Source organism: Cariama cristata, unplaced genomic scaffold, assembly GCF_000690535.1.
Source record: "Cariama cristata isolate BGI_N322 unplaced genomic scaffold, ASM69053v1 scaffold3577, whole genome shotgun sequence".
Lineage (NCBI taxonomy): Eukaryota > Metazoa > Chordata > Aves > Cariamiformes > Cariamidae > Cariama > Cariama cristata.
The window spans coordinates 56,152-78,768 of record NW_009624764.1 but is presented as its reverse complement, the minus strand read 5'-3'; the positions used below and the strand labels follow the sequence as shown (position 1 = coordinate 78,768).

General features: G+C 37.4%; 1 protein-coding gene across 1 annotated transcript in view; it reads right to left on the bottom strand.

Annotated features, from left to right (window-relative positions):
- PPFIBP2 (PTPRF interacting protein, binding protein 2 (liprin beta 2)) overlaps nucleotides 1–22,617 on the bottom strand; it is an 87,102-nt gene that overhangs the window by 27,146 nt on the left and 37,339 nt on the right. Inside the window, exons 4-8 of the mRNA XM_009703285.1 lie at nucleotides 18,762–18,875; nucleotides 16,011–16,034; nucleotides 9,126–9,257; nucleotides 3,221–3,403; nucleotides 1,154–1,246 (exon numbers count right to left, since the gene is read on the bottom strand). Of these exons, the coding sequence (XP_009701587.1) occupies nucleotides 1,154–1,246; nucleotides 3,221–3,403; nucleotides 9,126–9,257; nucleotides 16,011–16,034; nucleotides 18,762–18,875 (546 nt within the window). The remainder of the gene's footprint in view (nucleotides 1–1,153; nucleotides 1,247–3,220; nucleotides 3,404–9,125; nucleotides 9,258–16,010; nucleotides 16,035–18,761; nucleotides 18,876–22,617) is intronic.

Genomic DNA, 22,617 nt, shown 5'->3' with positions numbered 1-22,617 from the left:
CTTTCCCTGTACTTTTCTTCCTTTCTAGTCCTACATTTGCTCTCACTCAATGGGTTTTACGATTCCTCTTTCTTATTTTCACTCTGCTCCTACAGTTTCTATAATCTTTATCTGTCTTGGCGGCTGGCCACACACTGCTTGAGAAAATATTTTCCCGAAGACTGTTCATATCAACCACGTCAGAGAAAACATTTTCATGGATACAAGAGCTACTATCTTAATAGGAAAAAAGATATGATAGCAACATTTTAATATTCATCCAAGAATTCTCAAAAGAAAGAAATGCTAATACAAATAATGTCTGTCATTTCGAGATCAAGTATTAAAAAGAAAACTCAGTTTAATAATTTGAAACGTTTTCCCAAGATTCAACCACAACTCAAAAAAGTCAGTCATTTGTATGAACAGGAATCATAGTACTACACAAATAAAAGGAGATCTGATTACAGCACAAAGTGTACCTCAACAGGGAAAAATAGTAAGGAGCTTTCTATTCTAGTGGAATAGGACTAGAAATTCAAACTAGAAGTAAAGTGCAGCTGTTTAACAATAAGAATGTTCAACTAGAAGAATTAATTACTGAGGAAAATGATGAAATGTTTCAAATGTCAAGTTTCTCCAGATTATGATCCCACAGCTTTCCAGGATTTAAGGTCAACAGAAGGGTAAGGCAGCTATGCACTTCGTTATACATGAAGACAAAGTAGATGATCTAATAGTCTATTTTGAGCTTAATGGCTATTAAAAGAAATTTCATAGTAAGTGAACATCCAACCAACTTTGCATGTCTCATCAGTCTGGAAACTATATTCCACAGAGGCTTGTCACCATTACACAAATAAAAGACAGAAAACCTTCAAAGAGGTCTTTCCTCAGAACAGGTCTTTTGTAAGTCAAAATGTCCTTTTTTTTTTTTTTAAATAAGAAGGTACAAGACTGGAAACTGCATGGAGGGAGTAAAAGGCACAAAAAGAAGCTACAAAAACTTTAAACCAAAATACTTATTCCAAAGATGATTGAAGAAAACTTGACTTCTTAGTAGGCCCTGACACAAGACAACTGTAAGAGAAGTAAATATTGGTGAGAAGTGGACCGTATCCCTTTCCAGCTGAACTAAGTCTGTCATTAGTAAATGCCAAGTATTCTTGCTTACTTTAGTTGCTTTTAATTTCCACTCGTATTGATTTCTTTCACTTTCCAGTTCTTCCACTTTAATTTTGAGGTGTTTAAGTTCCTGTAGCAAACCCTGCAAAGGAAGAACAGCAGCTAAAAGTAAGATTTCTCTGGTAGATATTAATTTTTCACAGATCATGCATGAACCACAGAGTAATGAACACCGAACCACCACATTAAAAACTGTGACCTAGTTTAAGACAAAAACTATTTTGAATTGAGAGATAAGGAATACTTTCTCAAACTCTCCACTTGAAATTATGAACAAATTTCTTAGTCGTATTAAGGAAGATAGCTGAGTCTGGTCAAGTGAAAATGAGCCAAAAATCCACAACTGCAGTCTCATATAACATTAACTATTGGGGTTTTTTGGGGGGGGTTGGGTTTTTTTTTTTGTCATTTTAGTTTGGGTTTTTTGTTTTTGGTTTTTTTTTTCAGTAACCTCAGAAAGTAAGCAGAAACATGCAGTGCTAAAAGATTACTAACTTTCATTAGTGACAATCCTCTCCCCAAATAGGTGTTTAAGCTACTTACCAAGAAAAAGAACACTCAGACTAAATAGTATCTAGCAAGTTACAGGCATTTAATACCATACACATACAGTCAAATACGACTACAAATATGCTACTTTCAGCATTGGCATTTGCCACTGCAAACTGAGTTGATGCAGCCTAGAGCTGCAGCCAGCCAGGGTTCCCATCATTCTCTGTGTATTCCTCTGACAAACTTGTCTCTTAAATGTCCCTTCTCCCTTTCCTTGATAGAACCATATCTTATTGTTCATTCTGAAGGACAATATTATTAAATCCTTGATGGAGCTCTCACAAGAACAAATGCTTTAAAATGAACTGTGGAAAGGAAAAATTCGGAAGCATAATCCAATTTTGGAATCCTGTATAGTATATACATTAAACATACTAATATCTTGGATTAAATTAATGTTTATTTTAAATTATTCCCAGATTTGACTCTCAGATGATTTCTTCAATATGCAGCTTGTACTGTAGCCTAATAGTTCGCTAGCCAGCTCTGGACAGAAGCAAGCTCAGAAACAATAGCACTCTTCAAAATTGGCATCATACCCAAGTGAGTTATTTTTGCAAAATCAACCTATGAGGAAAAAGTACTGAAAAACTCCCTCACAATATAAGCAGATTACTTATAAAATGAGTTCTGGGGATCCAAATTTTAACCAAAGAGATGTGGTAACTCAAGCAAACTGAATTAAAAGCAGATATTAAAATTAACTTTTTCAGGCATACCAGTATCATTCCACCTTCAGTAAATTTAAGCAGTTTATACAAAGTAGCTTTTGTTTTGACATGTGAAATAGTTTTGACCAAATACAACTAGGATCTGTAATGTAAATTCAAAAATGCTTTTCTGGTAACTGCTAATGTCAGAGAATAAACAGAAATGTGTTGGATTTGCTTTTTATTTTTATTAAGGCTCTTTTCATTCATATTATCATTAGAAAAATAAAGGATACATTTCAGATAGTCTTACCTGCAACTTTATTTTATACCTGCATTCAGTTTTTAAGATATTCAGGAATTAATAATCTGTGTTCAGAGGACTGGTTAGGGTGCACCATCATGCACAGCTAGGGTGACATTATCATGAGGAAAAGTAGCAAACTACCAACCCATGCTAGCATGCTGCATATCAAACAGATAAAGCTCAACTAAGAAGAAAAAAAAAACACAACCCCCCCCCCAAAAAAAAAAACAAAACCCCACACCACACAAGCACTACAGACTGACAAGTAAAATGAAAAGCATTAAAAACCTGAAAGAGGTGATTAGGTCTTACAGATATCTGTGCTTTAGTAGACAGACACCAATGGTCACCAAATTTGTCCCGATAATCGGGGTGGGTGTCTGGGGTGGGGGGTTTTTTGGTAATTTTTATGACCACCTCACTCTTTGCTAATGAAAGCCACAAAGATTAATGCCAATAATTCACAACATAGCTCTGGTTAGCCTAATGTAGTTTCTGCAAGAGAAGAGGCAATACACAGGCTTCTGCTAAGGTGTACTTCTCGTACATCACACCGAGAACAATTCTTCTGGCTGAGAGTCTCTACCACTGATCCTGGGCTAGACTGAGGACCATTAGGTGTCAAGTCTGGTTTCCTATCTTGAGACTTTCTTTCTTGGATTCTACTGTTAATTTCCAGCTGCAGTCTACACATCTGCTCCTGTAGCTCACTGATCAGGTTCACTACTGACTGAAGACATGGGAAGAAAGGGAGAAAAAAAAAAGACAAAAAGAGAGACAGGTGAGAAAGAAAATGATGCAAAGAAGGTATTTCTACAGTTGCAGCACAGAGAAATACATGAAGCACATCAAAAGCAAACTAAAAAAAGACAGATTACGTGTTTCCCTTTTGATAAAGTATATGTGAATGGGTATAAATCTGGAATATTGCACAAAGGTACAGTTTAAGTAGAACAGAATCTATATTGCAGACTAATTCATGATTCTGATTCTAATGTGAAGATCAGAATTTGGCCCCTCATTTTTGGAAACTTATACAGTCACATGAAGTCAGATATCAGGAAAAATTGGAACATATTTTAACATGCTGGCTCAGAGGCACACTTTTGCTGAAATGGGACTTGATTACATTTGTTTACACAGCCAAATCATCCACTAGGAAGACATTGCCAAGTGCTCAGTTGGGGCCATAACCTACTCTTTCACAATTTATACAGAGAATTTACTAGTAAAGTAATTCTGTTTCCAGGTCTAGCATAGGTCAGAAAAATAACTCCATTACCTAGCTTGCTGGCTAGGCAGTATGTTGACATGGAGAAAGAGTTAAGCAACATACATAGGAGAAATCAAAGGATACCATGGAAGAAAAAGCCATGACTTTAAAATGCACCGATTTGCTGGCCCGCTTCTTGGAATTACAGTTACCAGTGACACACACACAAACATCCAGCTACAGAAAGTAATCCAAAGACAAGTATTAAAATCTATATAACGTTTCACTTACATTCCCTAACTCAGTAGCAAATAGTGCTGGGTATTTTCTCAGGTATTACAAGTTTGGAGTGCCTTTCTCTTAATTTTCATGTACGTTAACAACATACGTTTTGTGACTTCTCAGTCTTCTCAAGTGGAATAAATTTGATGAGATTAAGCCATCTCCCAAAGGAGTGAAAAAGATTTTAATGGATAGAAAACAGATGACATGGCAAATTTTTTTTTTTTTCTTCATTACAATGGACAACAGTCCTCCTGTAAATTCAGCTCTCTGGTGAACCAATAATCTCAAGGCTAGGGAACAGCTACTGCAAGGACAGGACACTATTCCGACCAGGTAAGTATTAACACAACCAATCTCAAATTGCATCCACGGTCAACTTTAAACATTCACAAAGATTTCCTTTCAAAAGTGTATGTATTAGTTACGTAAAAAAGTTTCACATCAATTAAGTATTTTTCTAGGGCACTGTGCTTAAGATGAAATTCAGAAAAGCAGTTGTATATATTTCACTTTATACATATTATTCTCAATCAGGATCACAATGTCTGATGCTCATCCTCTTTCATCCAACAAACCTTTAATGCATGTAAGTGAGGACTAGTTCCATAAACAATCAAAAAATGTAGAAAGAATACTGGCCCCTAGCATACCAACTCTGCAATATCCAGTCTTTTATAGGCTGACATGTTTAGCCAGGCTGCACATGTTAAGAAAAGCTCTCCTAGGTGAAACCATACCCTTCGTATGTTCAGCGGCCACATTAGACACTTTGCAGCAACACAGTAGGACACTGGTGAGGAGAACATCCCCCTAACTCGTCCTCTTATCAGAGCACTGCAGAGCAGAACACCCGTAGTACTAGCTGTATGTACAATTTAGACACTATCCACAACTTCTCCATCTTTTATTCTCTGATTTTGTTTCTTTTTTGTCATCACCTCCACAATCAGATAACTCACTGAGCAGTACCAACTGGAGACCGGAATTGCCAGGACACACATGCATCTCCCTTGCTTTCTTTTAAGCACCAAGGCTTTAGTCTGTGCTTGTCTTTGACGGAGAACAGTGTTAACCTGTACGAGGTCCTGAAGAACCACTGCTCAAACAAGATGCACAGACTTTTGAGCACAAACTGACAGCTGCTCCTGTTGTGGCAATGTGGGAGAGTTCAGAAACACTTCTGCTGCCGCCTTGCAATTCTTTTCTCTTTTGCCTCACATTAAAAATGGGAATGGGAAACACTCTGTGTCCACACAGACTTCGCTCAGGACAAACTTGACAGTACAGAAATGGCAGAAATCCTTATCCCAGTGATGGATAAGAGGTCCTTGGAGGAGAAACAGATGAACTCCAGCTGCAATGTATGCCTTTATAGTTGTTTCTAGTTTCAAGGTAGAAAAGACTTCTCATTTTTGAGATTCTTTCACAGCATGAAAATCTATTAACACTAACATACTATATCTTGAATTTGATTCAGGTGAGACAACATACCAAACTTGCCAGTGGGAGTCAGTGGCTCACTGACTCAAATTTCTTTGAAATGGCAAGTAACTATGTACTAGATAATTAATTCAGAAGTGTCCACACAAGAGCCACAAAACACTTCCCAACAGCTTCTAGCAAACTTCAGATCCTCAGTACGAAAAAGCAAAAACCACAAAACTTATCCCATGCTAAAAAAGAAAAAGTAGGACATAAGAAGGGCTGTTAAGCAATCTGAAATGGACAATTACTTCTGCAGTCTCCTGATAGGGACAGAAGCTCTCTCTTGCCTATGTTCAGGTACAGTAGGCATCTGGGCTGCCATTAATCACTTGATAATGCTGCTCACTCATACCTTGCTACATTAAAAAAAACACATTCCCAAAATTTCTAAGGGTTCTTGGGTAAAAGAAAAGCTACAAAAACTCCTTCAGGTGGGATTTCAGAAACCTTCACAGCATCACTGTGGCAAAAGCAGAATATTATTCCACAAAAAAAGAATTAAAATGCCAAAGCCAAGGGTGAGATGGTCCATTTCCAAGCAGCTATTCTCCTGGCCCCTGTGTTACAAATATAAATGGCACTTTAAATTTAGCACGTGCTTTTGAAGAGCCAGAGACAAGTGGCATTTAGTGTGAAATTAATACCTTCGAGACGAGGTTAGAGATGCTTGATAAACTCTTTGCTGCTAACTAAAAACAAAACTAAACCACAGCTGCACAAGATAAAGTGAAAGGAATCTGACACATTAAAACTTGCTCATATTTAGAAGGACATCTTAATTTGCTTTGTTTCCCCCCAATCCAACCAGAGAAATAATTCTATAGATAAATTCTATGTGACTGGAAACAGCTGCTGTGAAGTAAGCCGACACAAAATTAGAGCACTGAGCAGACACGTTTCAGCTGAATTATTCTGCAATGTCACATTTAATTTTAAACTTTTATACCCCGTTATTATATTTAGAAATGGCAGGATCAGCCATGAAGTATAATTAACAAGCTGTTTAAAATGGTTTAACTACTGGATGCCTCTGTAACACATGCACTAGGGTGTAAACTGCAGACTATTACTTCTGATAGTAGCAAATCTATCAAATGACTGTTCTGCTCACCTCTGTCAATCCTAAACTCAGTTTTGAAAGCAGTAATTGGCCAGCTGCAGTCTACAAGAAAGGTTCTAGCTCTGTCACCCATAGCTTTGTTCCACTTGTGTAAAAATATTAATTGCAGTTTCATTTGAGGCTATACACTGTAAGAGCATGTTGTAGTAGCCAGGACATTCAGAGATACAATTACAGCAAGATTAATTTCATTTGGTCACTGTCAGTTTGGAGAACTGTTTCGCTCTGAAGCAATTAGGTTACCACAACACAACTGTGTATGTACAAACAAGAGCAAACTAAAGGTAGATTGTTTGTGTACATAGGAGTGGTTTATTCACTAGAAAGATGTGGTCGGGCAGTGGAGGCAAGGAGTTCAGGAAGACACCCAAACTATTACCAAATTTAAGCATCAGCTGTAGTCTAATAGTATAAAGAAAATACGTTAATAAACTTCATTCTGATGTTTGAAATTGTGCTTGTATTGAAAAATTAGTAAAATTTACAGTAAAAGGAGCTGAAAGAGCATTAAAGCATTAGAGTTCAAGTAAGCATCCAATTTGATTGAAAGCAACCCCTTTATCTTGACAAATTGGAATAATGCTTATTCAGGACAATCTGAAATAATTTAAAAAATGGCTCAACGAGCAAACCAAAAATGCTGTTTATTTCCCACAGCTTTACTTACAACACCCATTTTCCTGACTTTGTATACACAGGTTTGCAACATTCAACAGGCCAGAAATCTAATCACACCTTGGGGTAGTTAATAATTCAGGGCATACTTAACACAATGATTCTCAACTTTTCCATCAGATTAGAACTCTTTTCCATCTTTTTTCAGGAATGTTTCCTAACACTTAGCAATACAACAAAGGCTTCCAGGCCAATAAAGCCCAACTTTTCCATCAGAGGGGGTCACACACCTTGTTGAAGTGGCAGAAGAATTTCACAGGTCACAGCCTCACCTTCATCACAGCCTCAAAAGCTTTGTTGCCTTCCAGGAGTCAGGCTGACTGCGCATGTCCTGCAATAATTTAGGCAGCCTCGTCCTGGAATTTAATGTGCAAAGGGAAGTGCTGAAGGCCTCTCAAGAAGGCGGCTGCTGGCAGCAGGCTCCCATCTGTGGCAATTAGGCACTGCACAGACCTGTTTAGATTTTCAGGCAGTAAGAGACTGTTTAGCTCTTCTGTACACAAGACACTGACAATTATGGGTGAAAGAGCATGGAGAAGGCCACAGATGGTAAAAACAGCAGCTGGTGCCTCTCTGGCTTGCAACCTCTGCCAGAAATTGCTCTCTTTAAACTATTTTTTAATTTAGAAAGAAAAATTCAGAGGATAAGTAAGTCAAAAAAAACCAAACACACCCTAAACATATTATGTCACTGCAGGTAAATTACATATGCATAGTTATCAAATATTCCACTAGCAACATTATGGAAAACAAACAGTTTTCTAACACTGCCTGGATTTCAAATTCTCGTAAGCCACTGTGGAACCTAAAGTCTTTTTTCAGTCAGCAATGGATAAATCTTGGACCTAGTAATCCTCCCTTACCAGGTAATCCTCTTCTGCCAGTTGGTCCCCTCACAGGACCACTGAGTAGGGCAACACATGGCAACTCATGTGAATTACTCTCTTCCATAATTGTTTTCCTCCCCAGCTCCCACCTGCTGCTCACTACCATGAAATGGATGTTGTTCATATGATTCCCTGTTTCATGCTCTCTTTCTTAACCAATACAGTAAAAAGCAAAGCTGCTTTGATGTCCAAAACTCTCCACATTTGAAGGGGAGTAAGGATTAGAATTGCCTCCAACGCATGTAAATTATTTTTTTTCTTGCACTACTTATCATGTAACCACAAGAGGAAAGGTTCATTTGAGGAAAACGCTCTGCCCCTTGTCTTTCCCTCCCACATGCCATGAATGAATTAAAATCAGCAAAGGTGACCATCTAAGTGTTTGTAGAACCCCTGATACTACTGAGCTTACAATCTTCTCTGCCACATAAACGAGGAAACAGAAAAGCTCTGGTAGGCCTCATACGGCCATGCCAGTCCAGCTCCTGTGGAAAGGAAAGGGTTAAGTGAATGCCAATTGTAATGTATACTTCTGGAAGGGACTTTGGGCCTTGATTAAAGCCAAACAGCAACCTCTGAAGTATAATGAGAGAGTGGAAAAGAAACCACATCCCAAAAATGCATAATCGTATTCCCCACTGAATTCACAGGATCAATGATGTGGACGTGCTGTAAGCACAGAAAATCCTATTGCATGCTGATTTCAGCTCAAAAGCTCAGGTGTAAGACAGCATACCAGAGACATGTGACAGAAAAGAAAGAAAACAAGCTAATGAAAGAAACTCACCTCAGCTTTATTCTGTTTCTCTTCATATTCACTCTGTTCCTTTTCCATACCAACCAGCTTAATCTTCAGGTCTGAAACTTCAGCCATTAGATCTAATTTCTGAGTCTCTAGTGATGTTCGACTTAACAACTCCTGAAAGCAAAGCAGAACATTTTCTCCAGTTATTTATTTGAACACTGACAGAATGCTACGTGATTTATTGGCAGACCCATATAAAGTCTCTACCCCACTGTTTAACACTTTCAATATGAAAGCAAAATGATTCTCTTCTTCAAAAGTCAGGCTTCTTACTGCTTTACAGTGAAAAAAAACCACAGCAAGATAGATTTGATGTAATCATTTACTGCAGGCAGAAAAAGTAACTTAAAAAGAAATAAATAATGGAGCGATTGACAAATTCATATGAAAGCAAATTTCTCTACCTCTCTTCTCAGCGTGTATGCTTTGAACTGCTCAAACTGTGTGTTTCTCAAGTTCTACAGCTATTTTCACCTAAACATTCTCCCATGTTAATCACTAAACCTCTGTGTTCCCCTCCCTATTTCAAGAAAATGTGTGGCAGAGTTAATCCCCAGGCAAAACATGAAATCAGAAAACAATACTAAGGCAGAACAAACACAAATCTAAACAATGCCAACGTGACACATTACAAAACAGTTGGCTACTTCCTAAAATACTCATCAGACAAAGCTACGTTTTAGTATTACAATGAAACATTTTAGAACTTATTATGTGTTATTCAATAAAGGATGTATTACAGAATGAGCACCCTAACCAAAACAGGGTACCAAAGACAAGCAACATCTCTGCAGTCATGCTAATAGTACTTGAAAGTTTACACCATGTAGTTAACTTTTGAAGGCTACACACTGTGGAGGGAATAGGAGTGAAAGAAAAGTGGTACACCCTAACTGGAATCTAAAAGGCAATGTCTAAACCAAGTAACAGTGTAAAAGAGAAACAATTGGCCATGACTTTAGCTTGCGTGCCCTGAGTTTGTTTTTCAGATTGCAGAGAAAGGCATACTTTGGACAGAGTGGTATCACTGTTTGGAAAACATTCAATATTCCCACCTTCATTGCATCTTTCAGTTTTCAACAAAGCCAAAGCAAAAGACCTTCCAAAACTTAACTGAGTGTATTATATATATAAAATGCTTCTGTCGTCCTCCTTTTTCAAAGAGAAAAAAAATTCATTCAGGAGTTTAAGCCTTACTGAAAAATCAATACCTAACTTTCCAAGTGCCTAATTAATTTTTGCAAAAGAACATAGGTTTCTAAATGGTTAAAAATTTTATGGTAATTCATAACTCACATTGGTGTTTTGATCGTATGAAACACACTGAAGAATCACAACAGATTCTGCTTTGAATTACATGGAAGTGACTTAACTGAAATTGCCATAGTTATTCTGGATCTACTCTGATGTTACCGAGTGATCAGAAACTGCCCTGTCCATCATCCTTTTCTCATCATTTCCTCTTCCACAAACTGTACAGTATGTTGTAGACCATGGCTTGGAGCCAAGGAAGCCACAAAGGTTATTGTAAAAATTATACAGTCAGAGTTTATTCGGAACCCAGATCTGCTCTACATGTAAATTGTTTTAGTCTGGTGGGGAATACTGCCCATATTAAAAACAGTACTAAACTTGCATCTGCATCGCAACACCAATTATCTAAGCCACCCACTATTCCCAGTGCCATGTTACATTGACAATGATATTTGTGCATGGATGGGAAAATAAACAGAAATGTAGTCTCATGGTTTGGTGGTGGGTTTTTTGTTTTGTTTTGTTTTGTTGTTGTTGTTGTCCCCTCTCCTCTGAATGAAATAAATCAAGCACTAACCAGGAACAGATAACGCATTGACTTTTTTTTTTTTGAGAAACTAAGAGGCAGTTACCTAATGAAATCCCAGTAGCAGTTGCTTCCTACAAAGGTGATTACAAATTACAAGTATAATTACAAATAACTCCTCTATCTTCCCGGAAAACACTCATTTGCACAGGTTCCAGAGGCACATTCCAGTCCAGACTGGAACAGGTTCTGTACAGCTGTTAACATAGCAGACTTCTGCAGGTTAAGACGTAGCTATAAATGAGAAGTTTGATATGAAATAAGGCTACTAAACATCAAAGAGGCTAGTAGGATGAGGTGACTTTGGCCCCATGGACAGACTCTATTCACTGTTGAACTGAAACAACATTTAGAATTTTTTTTGGTACTGACACAACAGGAAGACCTCTTAACAAGGCCAGGAGGCATGGCATCCCTCTAGAGATTTTTAACAAAAGATCTATCCTTTGAGTGCACCATCTGGCATTACTCCTTACTTTTTCTATAGACTCCCAAATTACACTCAGTTATGCAACGGAGAGTAACACCTCACTCCTCTCATTCCAAGTTCAGTAGCTCCATGTGAAAACTAAAGCACTACCTGGTATAAGTGAGCATGAAGGGAGCCAATGGTTTATTTTAATCAATTTACAGTTTGCTCTGAAGCTGGACAATCAGATTCTCAGCTAGTGTAAACTGGCATAAAACTCTTGCCTTAAAATAGATAAAATAGCTAACTATCCCTAGTTTGTTTTCAAGGGAGCTACACTGATTTAAAACAGCTGACAATTGCTCTTGCATCTACAGAGTCTAACTTTTGCTTTGAAAGAAAGTGTCGTTTAAAGTAAATGTCCCCTCTTGAAATGGTAACATCTGGAAGCAATTATTTTCATCTTCAGGCAGATGCTCACAGTGAACAGCTCATTAAGAATGTGACCCATTTTGTTACACAGAAATTATAGTGTATTTCAGTGGTATGATGCAACTTGAATTCAGCCAGAATAAATATGCAATTGTAAGAAAAGAAAATACAAATTTATGTTATTGGTTTTAAAGAAAAAAAGATAATATAAGACAGGCAAAATGGTAATTTGGGCTGTAGCAGCTTTAGGAGGATCTTAAAGAGCTGAAACATAGAACAGAAACAGAACATATCCTAGGGAATCTTATTTATAAACAAGATTATTGTTTTTAATTTTAAAATGTACTATAATTTAATTTCTAAAAGTTCTTTTTTGATAACTTTAAAAATTATGAAAAAAAAATATTTTAGAGTAGAATAATTACAAAGATGAGTCATGTAGAAGCTACAATATGCACGTACCAGACAGATCAATGAACAGCAAACTATTTCAAAACACAACTGTATTTTTAAAATTCACACTGTATACTTCTAAAATATCTAATAATGTTTTTCAATATTCCCAATGGAACTGAGGGACATGCTGTATATCTCACTAACATTTTGTTGTCTTGGAAATAAATAATTCTTACAAAGCAGCTTATAAAATTTAACATGACAGAAAATAAGCTTAGAAAGAGGACATTACACTTTTCTAGGCTGTCAGCTGCAAGCACAGAAAATTCCAGGATATTTAGCACTCCACAAAACAGAAGAAACAATCATGCCATACACTGAGAAACAATAAAGATTTTAGTCAAGGTAGGGGGAAAAAAAAACCCCAAAGATCTCATTTTGCACTTGTGTACTGTACAAAATACCACACTTAAAAAACATGCATACTTTCCACTCTTATTAAAATAGTTGAGAGAAACAGACCAAGCTACCTACCTGGTAAGCAAAATTCAGCAAGAACCTCCACTAATGAGGACTGCACTTTGCAAGTGCTGTGTGTCAGCTGTGGTAGAAATAAGATATTTGCTTAACTGAAAACACAGCTGAGAGCAATGTACATGTGTAATCACCATGAAATGGTGCAAGTCAGTAGCAGAGTGAATTACAGCCCTCCAATTCATCATTTGCCCATTATATAGTTAAGCAACAGAAAGGATAGAACTTCCCATTTCTTCGCCAGTTTGAACAGCCCTTCGCATATGCCTTACGAGCAGATTCATGTCTACCTTAACTGTAAAATAACAAAGCAGTGTAATGCTCACCTGTATGGATAAGCTGCACAACTTGAGAGCACACTTTGAAAACCTTACACCTCACAACCAGAGCAGCACAGAGCACACTTCAAAATCTGAAACACTAAGCTAGCAGCTGGCAAGAAGTTACTGCATGCTATAAACGAGTGCTGAAATTCATCTAAGATCAGATAACTCAGGCAACTGAAAGTTGAAGGAATGATCCTTGCTGGCCAGCAAAGTTCCTGAGAAGCAAACAGATACACTCCTGCAACCAAGATAGGATTCTGGCTCCCCTGGGTATAAGACAACTGCAAAACCAGAACAGGTACACACTAAACTGCGTTGGATTCAAGTTCCTACTCTCATACAGCTCCTCCCTGCATTCTTTTAATCCACTGTTTTTTAAAAGATTCTCCATTGTGCCTCACAAGGGGCACTGTCTGGCACACTTTCCCCTGCTCCTTGCACCCAGGCAGAACCTGGCCATAAACTGACATGAGAAATAGAAATTCACTCCTGTTTGCATTTAAGCATTTTGGTTTCTAGCTGTATTTTTAAGACAGAAAGAATTTGAAAGCCCAGTGCTTTGTACTTTGCAAGAGAATTTACTCGTTAGAAGACACAATCATGTTTACACAATGTAACCATCTGACAAGAGTCGCCTGGATTGCTTCTGGCAATTACGTGTCAGAAATAATTTGGAAGGTGGAAACACACAGTCAAATCACATCTAGGATTTGGTACAGGCCAGGTACAGGCAAGACACCGCCACACAGATCAGCATTTTGATTGGCAAAGCAAACTCTACGGAGTTATACTTTATGCCAGGGCTTCAATGGGAACCAGTACCTGTTAAATGAATCAAAATGCAGTACTGGAATAGCAAAGAGATAACTAACTATTCTTACTGATGATAATTACCATAACAAATGCACTTAAAAGAACTGTGGAGGTGAAATCTGCTTGTGCAGAAAATTCACTTTTCAAACTGACTTAACGCAGCTGTCAAGATTGACAGCCTAGATTCCATAGCACCAATGTGTTTACATTATGCATGGCTAGTACTTTCTGTTATGGGACAGCTCTACTTTATAGAGCAAAAATTACTTTGCTTTCCAATTCTATTCTACAGTACAAATGAAAGAATAGCAAGTTGATAGGAGGTTTCCCCAAGACTAACACAGCAGATGTTTGAGATCATCTCTTCTCTTAAAAAAATATTTCTTTCTTAAAATTGACCAGAAGAAGGTACTTAGAAATGCCACAAACTAACTTAGAACAAGACACATAGACATAATTGTTCTTTAAAATTGGCTATAATTTTACATTTTAAAGCAGCTGATATACTGGAAATGGACTGTCACAGCATACATTGTTTTCATATAATAATTCTAGGAGTGGGTTTTTTTCATTTTTTTTTTGTTGTTTCAAGACATATTCATTACAATGTGCTAAGGGGCAAGGCAGACAACTATTCACATTTGCTTGCATTTCCATATCCTTTACACATTCGGTGGCAAGACAGAGATACCACTGGAAGGCAATTCAGTGAGACCAAAATGGTCTTCCTCCCAGTCATGCTCCATAAAATTTTCTCTTAACATTTACTATAAAGGATGACCAGGGAAATGTGTTTCTTGGCCCAAACTGGAGTCATATTTAAGGACTGATTTAAAGTTCTGCCATTGACTTTCATGAGTTTTCAAAAGACCTACCTTGTTATAAAGAAAGAAAATGCAAACACTTTCAAGGTGAAAAATGGCTTTATCTTGATTACAGTCTAGTGGAACAAGCATCTTTACAAAAGCAAAATGTTGAGTTTGACACTGTAAGCATCACATTTCATGAAAACATACATAATCTGTAACTGCACATCAGGGCATCTCTGCATCTGTTGCACAGGATTCTCTTGTTTCTCAGACACTGATGAGCTGTATTTTCTTTGGCTGCTGTTTCATAAACAGCTAGGTCAAATGCACATCTCACTATTGCCATTATGCCATGCCTTGACCTTTTCCGTGAGCTGCTTCAACTCACTAACCCAGCAGAAAAACACCCCCTTCCTTTTAAACCCCAAGTTGGTTTTCTCCCAGTCGTTGAGGACAAAGTCTGATGAGCATGATAGTCAGCGTAAAATAAGTTGCAGAAGCACATGGTCAGGAACAGCGAGAAGAATGAGAGTGAGGCCTTCTCCTTTTTGTAGCAGTAACCTTCAGAGTGGCTCAACTCATTTCATGAAAGTTCAACATTTTGACTAAGGGATATTGCACCATCCTCGTAGAGTAATGAAAATCATGATTTTCTGCAAAGCAGCAGCAGTATCTGTTGCTACTATTCTGCATTCAAGATGTTCACCCTAAACGTTGAACAGTCATTTTATATAATTCATATAAAGTTTATTTTAGCTGCTGTTTCAGAAGTGTTTCCATGATCACTTTGTAGCAGGGTTTAAAACAAGTGTGCATAAATCATAAGCCAGAAGTATTTTAGCCAGTAACCCCACCCTGACAAAGTGGACAAGTCTCTGCTAGCATAGATTCAGGAAAAACTATTCTGCAGGGTAGCATTACATACTCTTTCACAGGTGTGCAACTAAGATAATTTAGTGACGATATCTGGTAAAGTGTATGATTTTTGTTTTATTGTAGCATTTTGGGCACAGAATTAATTAAGAGTCACTTTTCTTATAGTTCCCAAAATTAAAAAGACAGGGCTTATCCTGGACTGAGGTATATGGTTACCCAGATAAATAAATAATATGCTTACCCATACTGCAGTTAGCTTAGTTCCACGAATATACATTAAAGATTTTTCAAGCTAGGGCAATTATCTCTATTGTTCCATTTTCCATTTAGAAGAAACAATCGACTTAAGTTCACAAAGGAAAAAATCATTGGAGTTCAATATATTGTAAATAAGTAAGCAGAACCATGAAATAAAACTGGATTTCCATGCACCTCAGGAAGATAATAGAAGTCTTTCTGAAAAGCAAGAGTATTTTTATAGGTACATAGAGAGACATGACTTTTTCTTACTAGAAATAAGTTGGTTTGCTGTAAAGATAGATAAATACTGTCTTGAAAGACTCACTAAATAGTTTTGACTGGAAAAAAAATCAGTGACAACACTAGTATCTTTCATCTCTTTGCTAAGCATGCTGAGCACTCGTATAGGACACTGGCAACTGCTGGCTGAGAAGACCTGAACCCAACTCTCCCCAAAACCTGATTGATCCATCAGCCTATTGAAGTCCCTGAGTCCAGATATTCACTTCACTTTTGAGGAATTAACTGCAAGAAGGCCTACAGGCCACATACCTTACATGAACATTCTAATGATCGCATTATCAGGTCATTCTCTTCTCTCCAAATCTCAACTCATTCCCTGTAGAGGGTAATCTTTTCAACAAGATGAACTGAGAAAAGAACCTTCAAAATAAATTATAGACAAATAGGGCCCTCTGCTGAGCCATAATCAATGTATAATTTCTCTGACTGTTGAGATTTTGAGAGATCTAACTTGGGTTTCCCATATTCCACTGTCTACTGCAGCATGTGATCCACATGAGAAAGACACCACAACTACCACTCCCTCATCATCCTCTAGTATCTCACTTAATTTGCTCTTCTTACTGTTCACAAAACTAAAATGTTAACATCATTTTTTCTCATTCCAGTGAGAAAATAAATTTTTAAATATCTCAGTTCCACACTGAATTTATTTTTTAATTTTGGTCCAGCTATTGAAAGTACATCACTCACATTAAAATTAAAATATTAAGCACATGTGTTTGTGTACGTGTCTGCCTCTGTGCAAAGTTCAAACAGACAAACTCATAGGATGAAAATGAAACACAAATCTTCACCAAGTTCTGGCCTAGATAATTCTTTCTCTTGAAGAGAAAAAAAATCCCCAAACTTGAGCTATCATATATGCTGTAAGCATGAGAAATCAGTCACTTAGCTATTTAGCAATCAACAAGCAAGCTTGTCAGTATTTCTGTAAATTATGTTCAAGGGTAAGATCTCAAAACTACAATACAAAACAATCAACAAATTTGAGCTTATTGCTAGCTATTTACTATGTGTACAAGAAAGAAAATAGATTTGAAATTACTCTCATTTGGCAACAATTACAGCCACTCAAAGCGATCTCAAAATTTAGATTTAAGGTTGATGTTAAACATATTTGGAGATTCTTTAGCTTTAGTACAGACTTTTGTAGTTTATCACTTTAGGATCAGCTTTGTACGCAATTTGTGCACGTGCCTAATGCCAGATGGGTAGATTCAAATGTTTTCACTGAAATAGCAACGTATATACATGATTATATTCTATTTTCAGATGCCTCAGTGTTCTGTTAAATTAAGCTTTAAATTCACAGTTTCCTCAGAAGACCATCAAAGCAAAAAATTTTAAGTCAGAGAAACAATAAACAGTTTTAGCAGAAGTCACAGAACGAGTATCTAGTTTTAGACTGAAACAGGAAACTTCTACACTCTGTTGTGAATGCCCTCCTGAAGTCTGAAAACAGATTTTCATAACTTAAATAGTTACTGTTCTTTGAATTTCACTTCAGATCTCACTGAAAAACTAAATGCAGACACTATTGGCATTTTAAAAACATCCCCTCATTTAAATATGAGAATAAAACTTTTCCCAGCTGGAAGCATTTCGGGCTGCAAGAGTTGTGCGAGACCAATTTTTTTTTAGAGAAGCTTGGAGTATTATAACTTTAAAAGGTTTAGGATACAAGTTTATCTTACAGAAACTGTTACTGTTTACATACATATGTACACAGATCTTTATCATAATTTAAAGCTATGATTAGTTAATAGAAAGACTATTTCACATAGACTAAAACAGTAAATTTATAACATTTTGGGTGGGGAGAGGAAGCAAGTTCATCAAGAACAATATCTATCCTGCAAATTTCTGCCGTAAATTTTGAGGGTTATTTACAGTTTCAAATCTATTTTTGATATCTATGTACTGCATTACCAGTGGATGATCTGCATCTGTAATAACAGAAAACTGCACCGTGAAAGTTCTTTTGCATTAACAGACCTGCCAGCTCTGCAGTAACACATGAAATGTAAGGTATTTAATTTATCATTTGTTCTGCTCCCTCAATGTACAGCATGAAAAAACAAAAGTTAAATAACATAGCATGAAACTGTCAATTGAAACTAAAAGGTCTTTATGCACTAATTTTTTTTCAAAAATAAGGGGAAAGCTCCTAAATTAAGCAAAAATAGTTATAGAACCAAACCTGATACAGTAATTCATTTCAACTTACTACCTGTTCAGCTTCATCACCATATGAAAACAGAAGATACTTAAATAAAACTTCTTAATTCTATAACTCCTACATATATTAGATACATTTAACCTGTCTAACCAGTTACCCAACCATGTCCAAATTTAGTTCGTCAGCACAGTACAAATAAGACACAATAGTTTCATTTTACATGCTGCCACGTACAGTATTATGCAACCAGCCAGTAAAACATTTCTGCAACAGGAAAACAAAGAAACATTTATTGGAAAAAAAAATGTGCAAAGCAGGAAAAGAACAATAAGTGAGGCATTTTCCCCATGTTTTATCTTGTTGCCTAAGGCACTCACACATGCAGACATGCTGACCATGTATGTTCACCCCTCTGTTGGAGAAGATTATGCAAGAAGTTTTCCAATCCAGTTTTTTACCTGTTGAAGCATTTCTTCTGTAGCATTCAGTTTCAACTGATGCCCCTCAAGACAGATTTCTAAGTCCCGGATTTTCTCTCCTTGAGCTTCTACCTGGTCTGTAAGAACACTCACCTGTAATTTGAGAAGAAAAGCACAATGCTACTTAATTGACTGTAAATAAGTTTCAATTACCTTATACAATTAACATCCAAATGCACATTTTAACAGCAAGTTCTCTTTTAAAGTCCTCAGTGGTTTAATATTCTTGTGCACTGCAGCAACCTGCTCTATGAAGAGAGACTACTTTTCAGTCTTACCTGTATTTTGCTTCAACCCCACCCTCTGACCTCCCCTCCCCCTGATTATTTTGTTTTAATATAAAAAAGAAAGAGCATTTCCAGAAGAGATTGAAGACTACCTATAGGTAGCCTGAGTCAGTTCATGCAAAAGTCTGAAAAATTAGAAAGCGCCAAACAAGAACATAGGATACTGAAAATATTTTCTGTGGGTTTGGAGCATGCGTTGCCATTTCAGGTTCCACTGGCATTTCACTCCCTAAAAACAGATAAACAGTAAAACTGTTCATCTGGAGATCAACCAATTACTTTACTTCTTACAAGAACAGAAAAACAGCTTACCTATTAATACAGAGTTCTGAAGTTATAAAGAATGCGATGAGTAAAAGGCATGTTTTAGCAGTGGCAAAGTTCTATTCCAAGAAAAATTCCCAGGCTTTGCAAGCCAAAACACGAAAGCAACAGAAGTGAGATACAGACAATGAATCCCAGGAAAAGAAACAATAAGCAATACTGCTAAAGAACTGTGGGAATGGTGGTACAGACCAGTAAGTGTGTAATAAGAAAAGCCCAGTAGCCTAACTCAAAGCTTGCAAAGTTGAAAAACTACACTCAAGATAACATTAGAAAAATATGGGAAAAAAATTGAGTGTTAATTCCTATGTTAAGCAGCACATACACACTGTACATTCATTTTTACTATTTATTTATATAAAAGCCTTGATTATACTAAATAAATGTTATCTCAAACAAAGGAGCCACCCTAGGAGTTTAAACTCCAGTTTTAATGAAATGCATTAACAAAAACTTATCTATGCTCTCATATCCAACACTGCAAAACATTTTGTTTTTAAAAAAATAAGGTACAGTATGTGGAAGTGAAACCTTTAAGATGTACCCACTACACAGCATTTCTAAAATCCAATCAGCGAACAATTGAGTTCACTTCAGGGAAGCCGCAGAGGGTGTGACCGAGTGATCTGTATTTGTTTTATCTGCAAACATAATGACAAGCATGCCTGGGAAAGGAACACAGAAGAAGAAAAGGACTATTTTATTTTTTTGTCTTTAAAGTAGTTGGCTGCAGAGTAGAGTAGATGAATGCAGGATGAGCGATGATAGGAAGGAGTGGGTTGAGGCAGATTGCAGGGGGACACATCCAAGCTGGGGCAGGGGGAGAATTCCCCACAAGGAAGTCTGTTAGTTGTCTACTTTTTCCTTTTGCTCCCATTAAATGAGTGATGGCACATGCGCAAAAAAAACCAAACCCCTATGAGGTCAGAAAGCAAGAAGAAACGAACTGAATTCTCTCCTTCAGTCTGATGCAGGTTCCAGAGAAAGAAAGTAAGCTCTACTTAAACAGTCGGATTAGGTTCCAACTAGCATTTTAACCTGTAAGGAAAACTCTGTATGTTAAATGTGACCTGCAAAGGAATTTAGTAAAACCTTAGCAGCTTTAGAAGCATGTCTTCGATGTTCCAGTAGTTAGGCTGAGAAACACATTAGCCACTTTGAGCTCATATTTTCCCCTCTGTTCAGGATCACATCTGCCAGACTCTTCAGGGAATCGGCAGGCTGCACACAGAACGTAACCCCAGCATATGCTACACTGGCAAGTCCATCTTGCCTCAGCAGTGCAACAGTCGCAAGATTCAGCCCATAAGATAATATATTTTCTTAAATATCCATAGAAAGTCAGGCATATGAACAATTAGCTAGAAATCAAGTGATATAAGGGTTTAAAACATCTTTGTGGAAAAAAACAAAACAAAACAAACCCAAACAAAACAAACACCTAATGAAGCACGTTAGCTCCTACATACAGGCACTGAGCTAAAAGAAGGTACCCCAGGTGCTGCAGCATTTCCAGCCTCCACCACGGACTGAACAGTGGAAGCTGTTTGACTCAGCCTTGGTGGACAGAGATAGTGGGCACTGCCTGTGCCCACTACAAGGTGCCCTGTACTGCTTCTGCTGCCGCAAGTCTGATGCAAGACTGGAGTGCTCCCAGCCTCATATTCCCTACAGATAACCGCTACGGATCACAGTCACTGGCTCAATTACACATGAGTTATAGAATAGAGGTGCTTTGTTTCCCATCACTTTCTCATCCTTCATGCCAACAGTCACGCCCAGGAGCCAGGTTTGTACCAGCAGACTCCCTCAGGCCAGTGTAACCTTAGCATGGGACTTGCCTGTGTTCCTCATATTCGACTGCCTAGACAGAATATGCAGAACTGGTGTAAATCAGGTTCTAACCCCAGCTCCATCTTGGCACCTTTTTTTTTGTGGTGGTTGTTGATGTTCATCTACCAGACTGAGGACATCATCTATCTTACTTGCCTGGGGTTTTTCGAGTCCTACTGCAATACTGTGCAGTGGGATAGGAAAATGCATAAATATTGACTAAGCCTCTTGATTTGATGGGAGTGTTATGGGACTAAAAGGCAAGAGAGAGACAATTTCTACAGCTGATTTTACTACATTCCTTTTGAGGAAAAACTCTAGGCAGGTGTCCAAATGTCATAACTTCTTTGCAAGTTTGGCTGGCTGCATTCTATGGGTACCTATTTGTGTGGATGAAGAAACAGTTACTAAAAGTCAGCAAGACAAAGACAGGAAAAGTACATATTAAGCAGTAGCATGGAAAAGTCTTCAAGAACTCACAAGTACTGGAGACTAGTGGTCCTGTTAAATCCACAAAAGCTGATACACTTTGAACACCAAGATTCTGCCAAATCTGCACAAGCCCACCAGCATGCATAACCATCAACAACCAACTGTATAGCACGAACCATACCCAAGATGACAGTGGCTGCTATATGCACACAAAGGTTACAGGACTACACACACATGTGATGAAATAAAGGAGGCCTTCAGGGACAAAGCCACAGGTGCATCAGTACAACCCTCTGCTTCTGAGTAAACAGCTGGGTTTGGCCTAATTGTTGCTCCAATTTTGAGTTGCTCACATGTGTGAGTGAACTGTGCAAGAAGAGAATGTGCTGTGTGGAAAGTTGTTTGCTATTATTAATATAATCAAGACATTACAGTTAATAACCACTTGATTAATAAAAGGTGTTCTAATAAATATCAGTTGTGATGTTGTCTCCCCTGACCTGCTTCCCTCTCAGAAAAACAGGAATTTGCAGCACACGCTTGAACACTTACATTCCAACTAGAAGTTTGTTTTTCATTCAGGATTTTTTTTTCCCTGAATTTGGTAATAGCAATTTTAGTTTAACAGTAATGAAAAAAATCCAACCAAGCCTAAGCTTATGTCTCACAAACCATTTATTGTTTATTTAAAAACAGCAGTGAGAATTCTGCTTAGTAAATTAACAAGTGTGAACAGAACATACAGGATAAAACACGCTTACAGAAACTAGTAACTGAAAGTAGGGAGAACACCTACCCAGTATAGTTAAGTTTCGTTTGATATAAATATATATGTTTACAATATGGTTTTATAAGCATAAAGAGAAAGGATATGCAAAGAACATTTAAAGACTCTCTGGCTTCAGTTTTAAAAAGCATGTAGTGTACAGTTAATTAAATTTTTTTATTTTAAGTTGTAC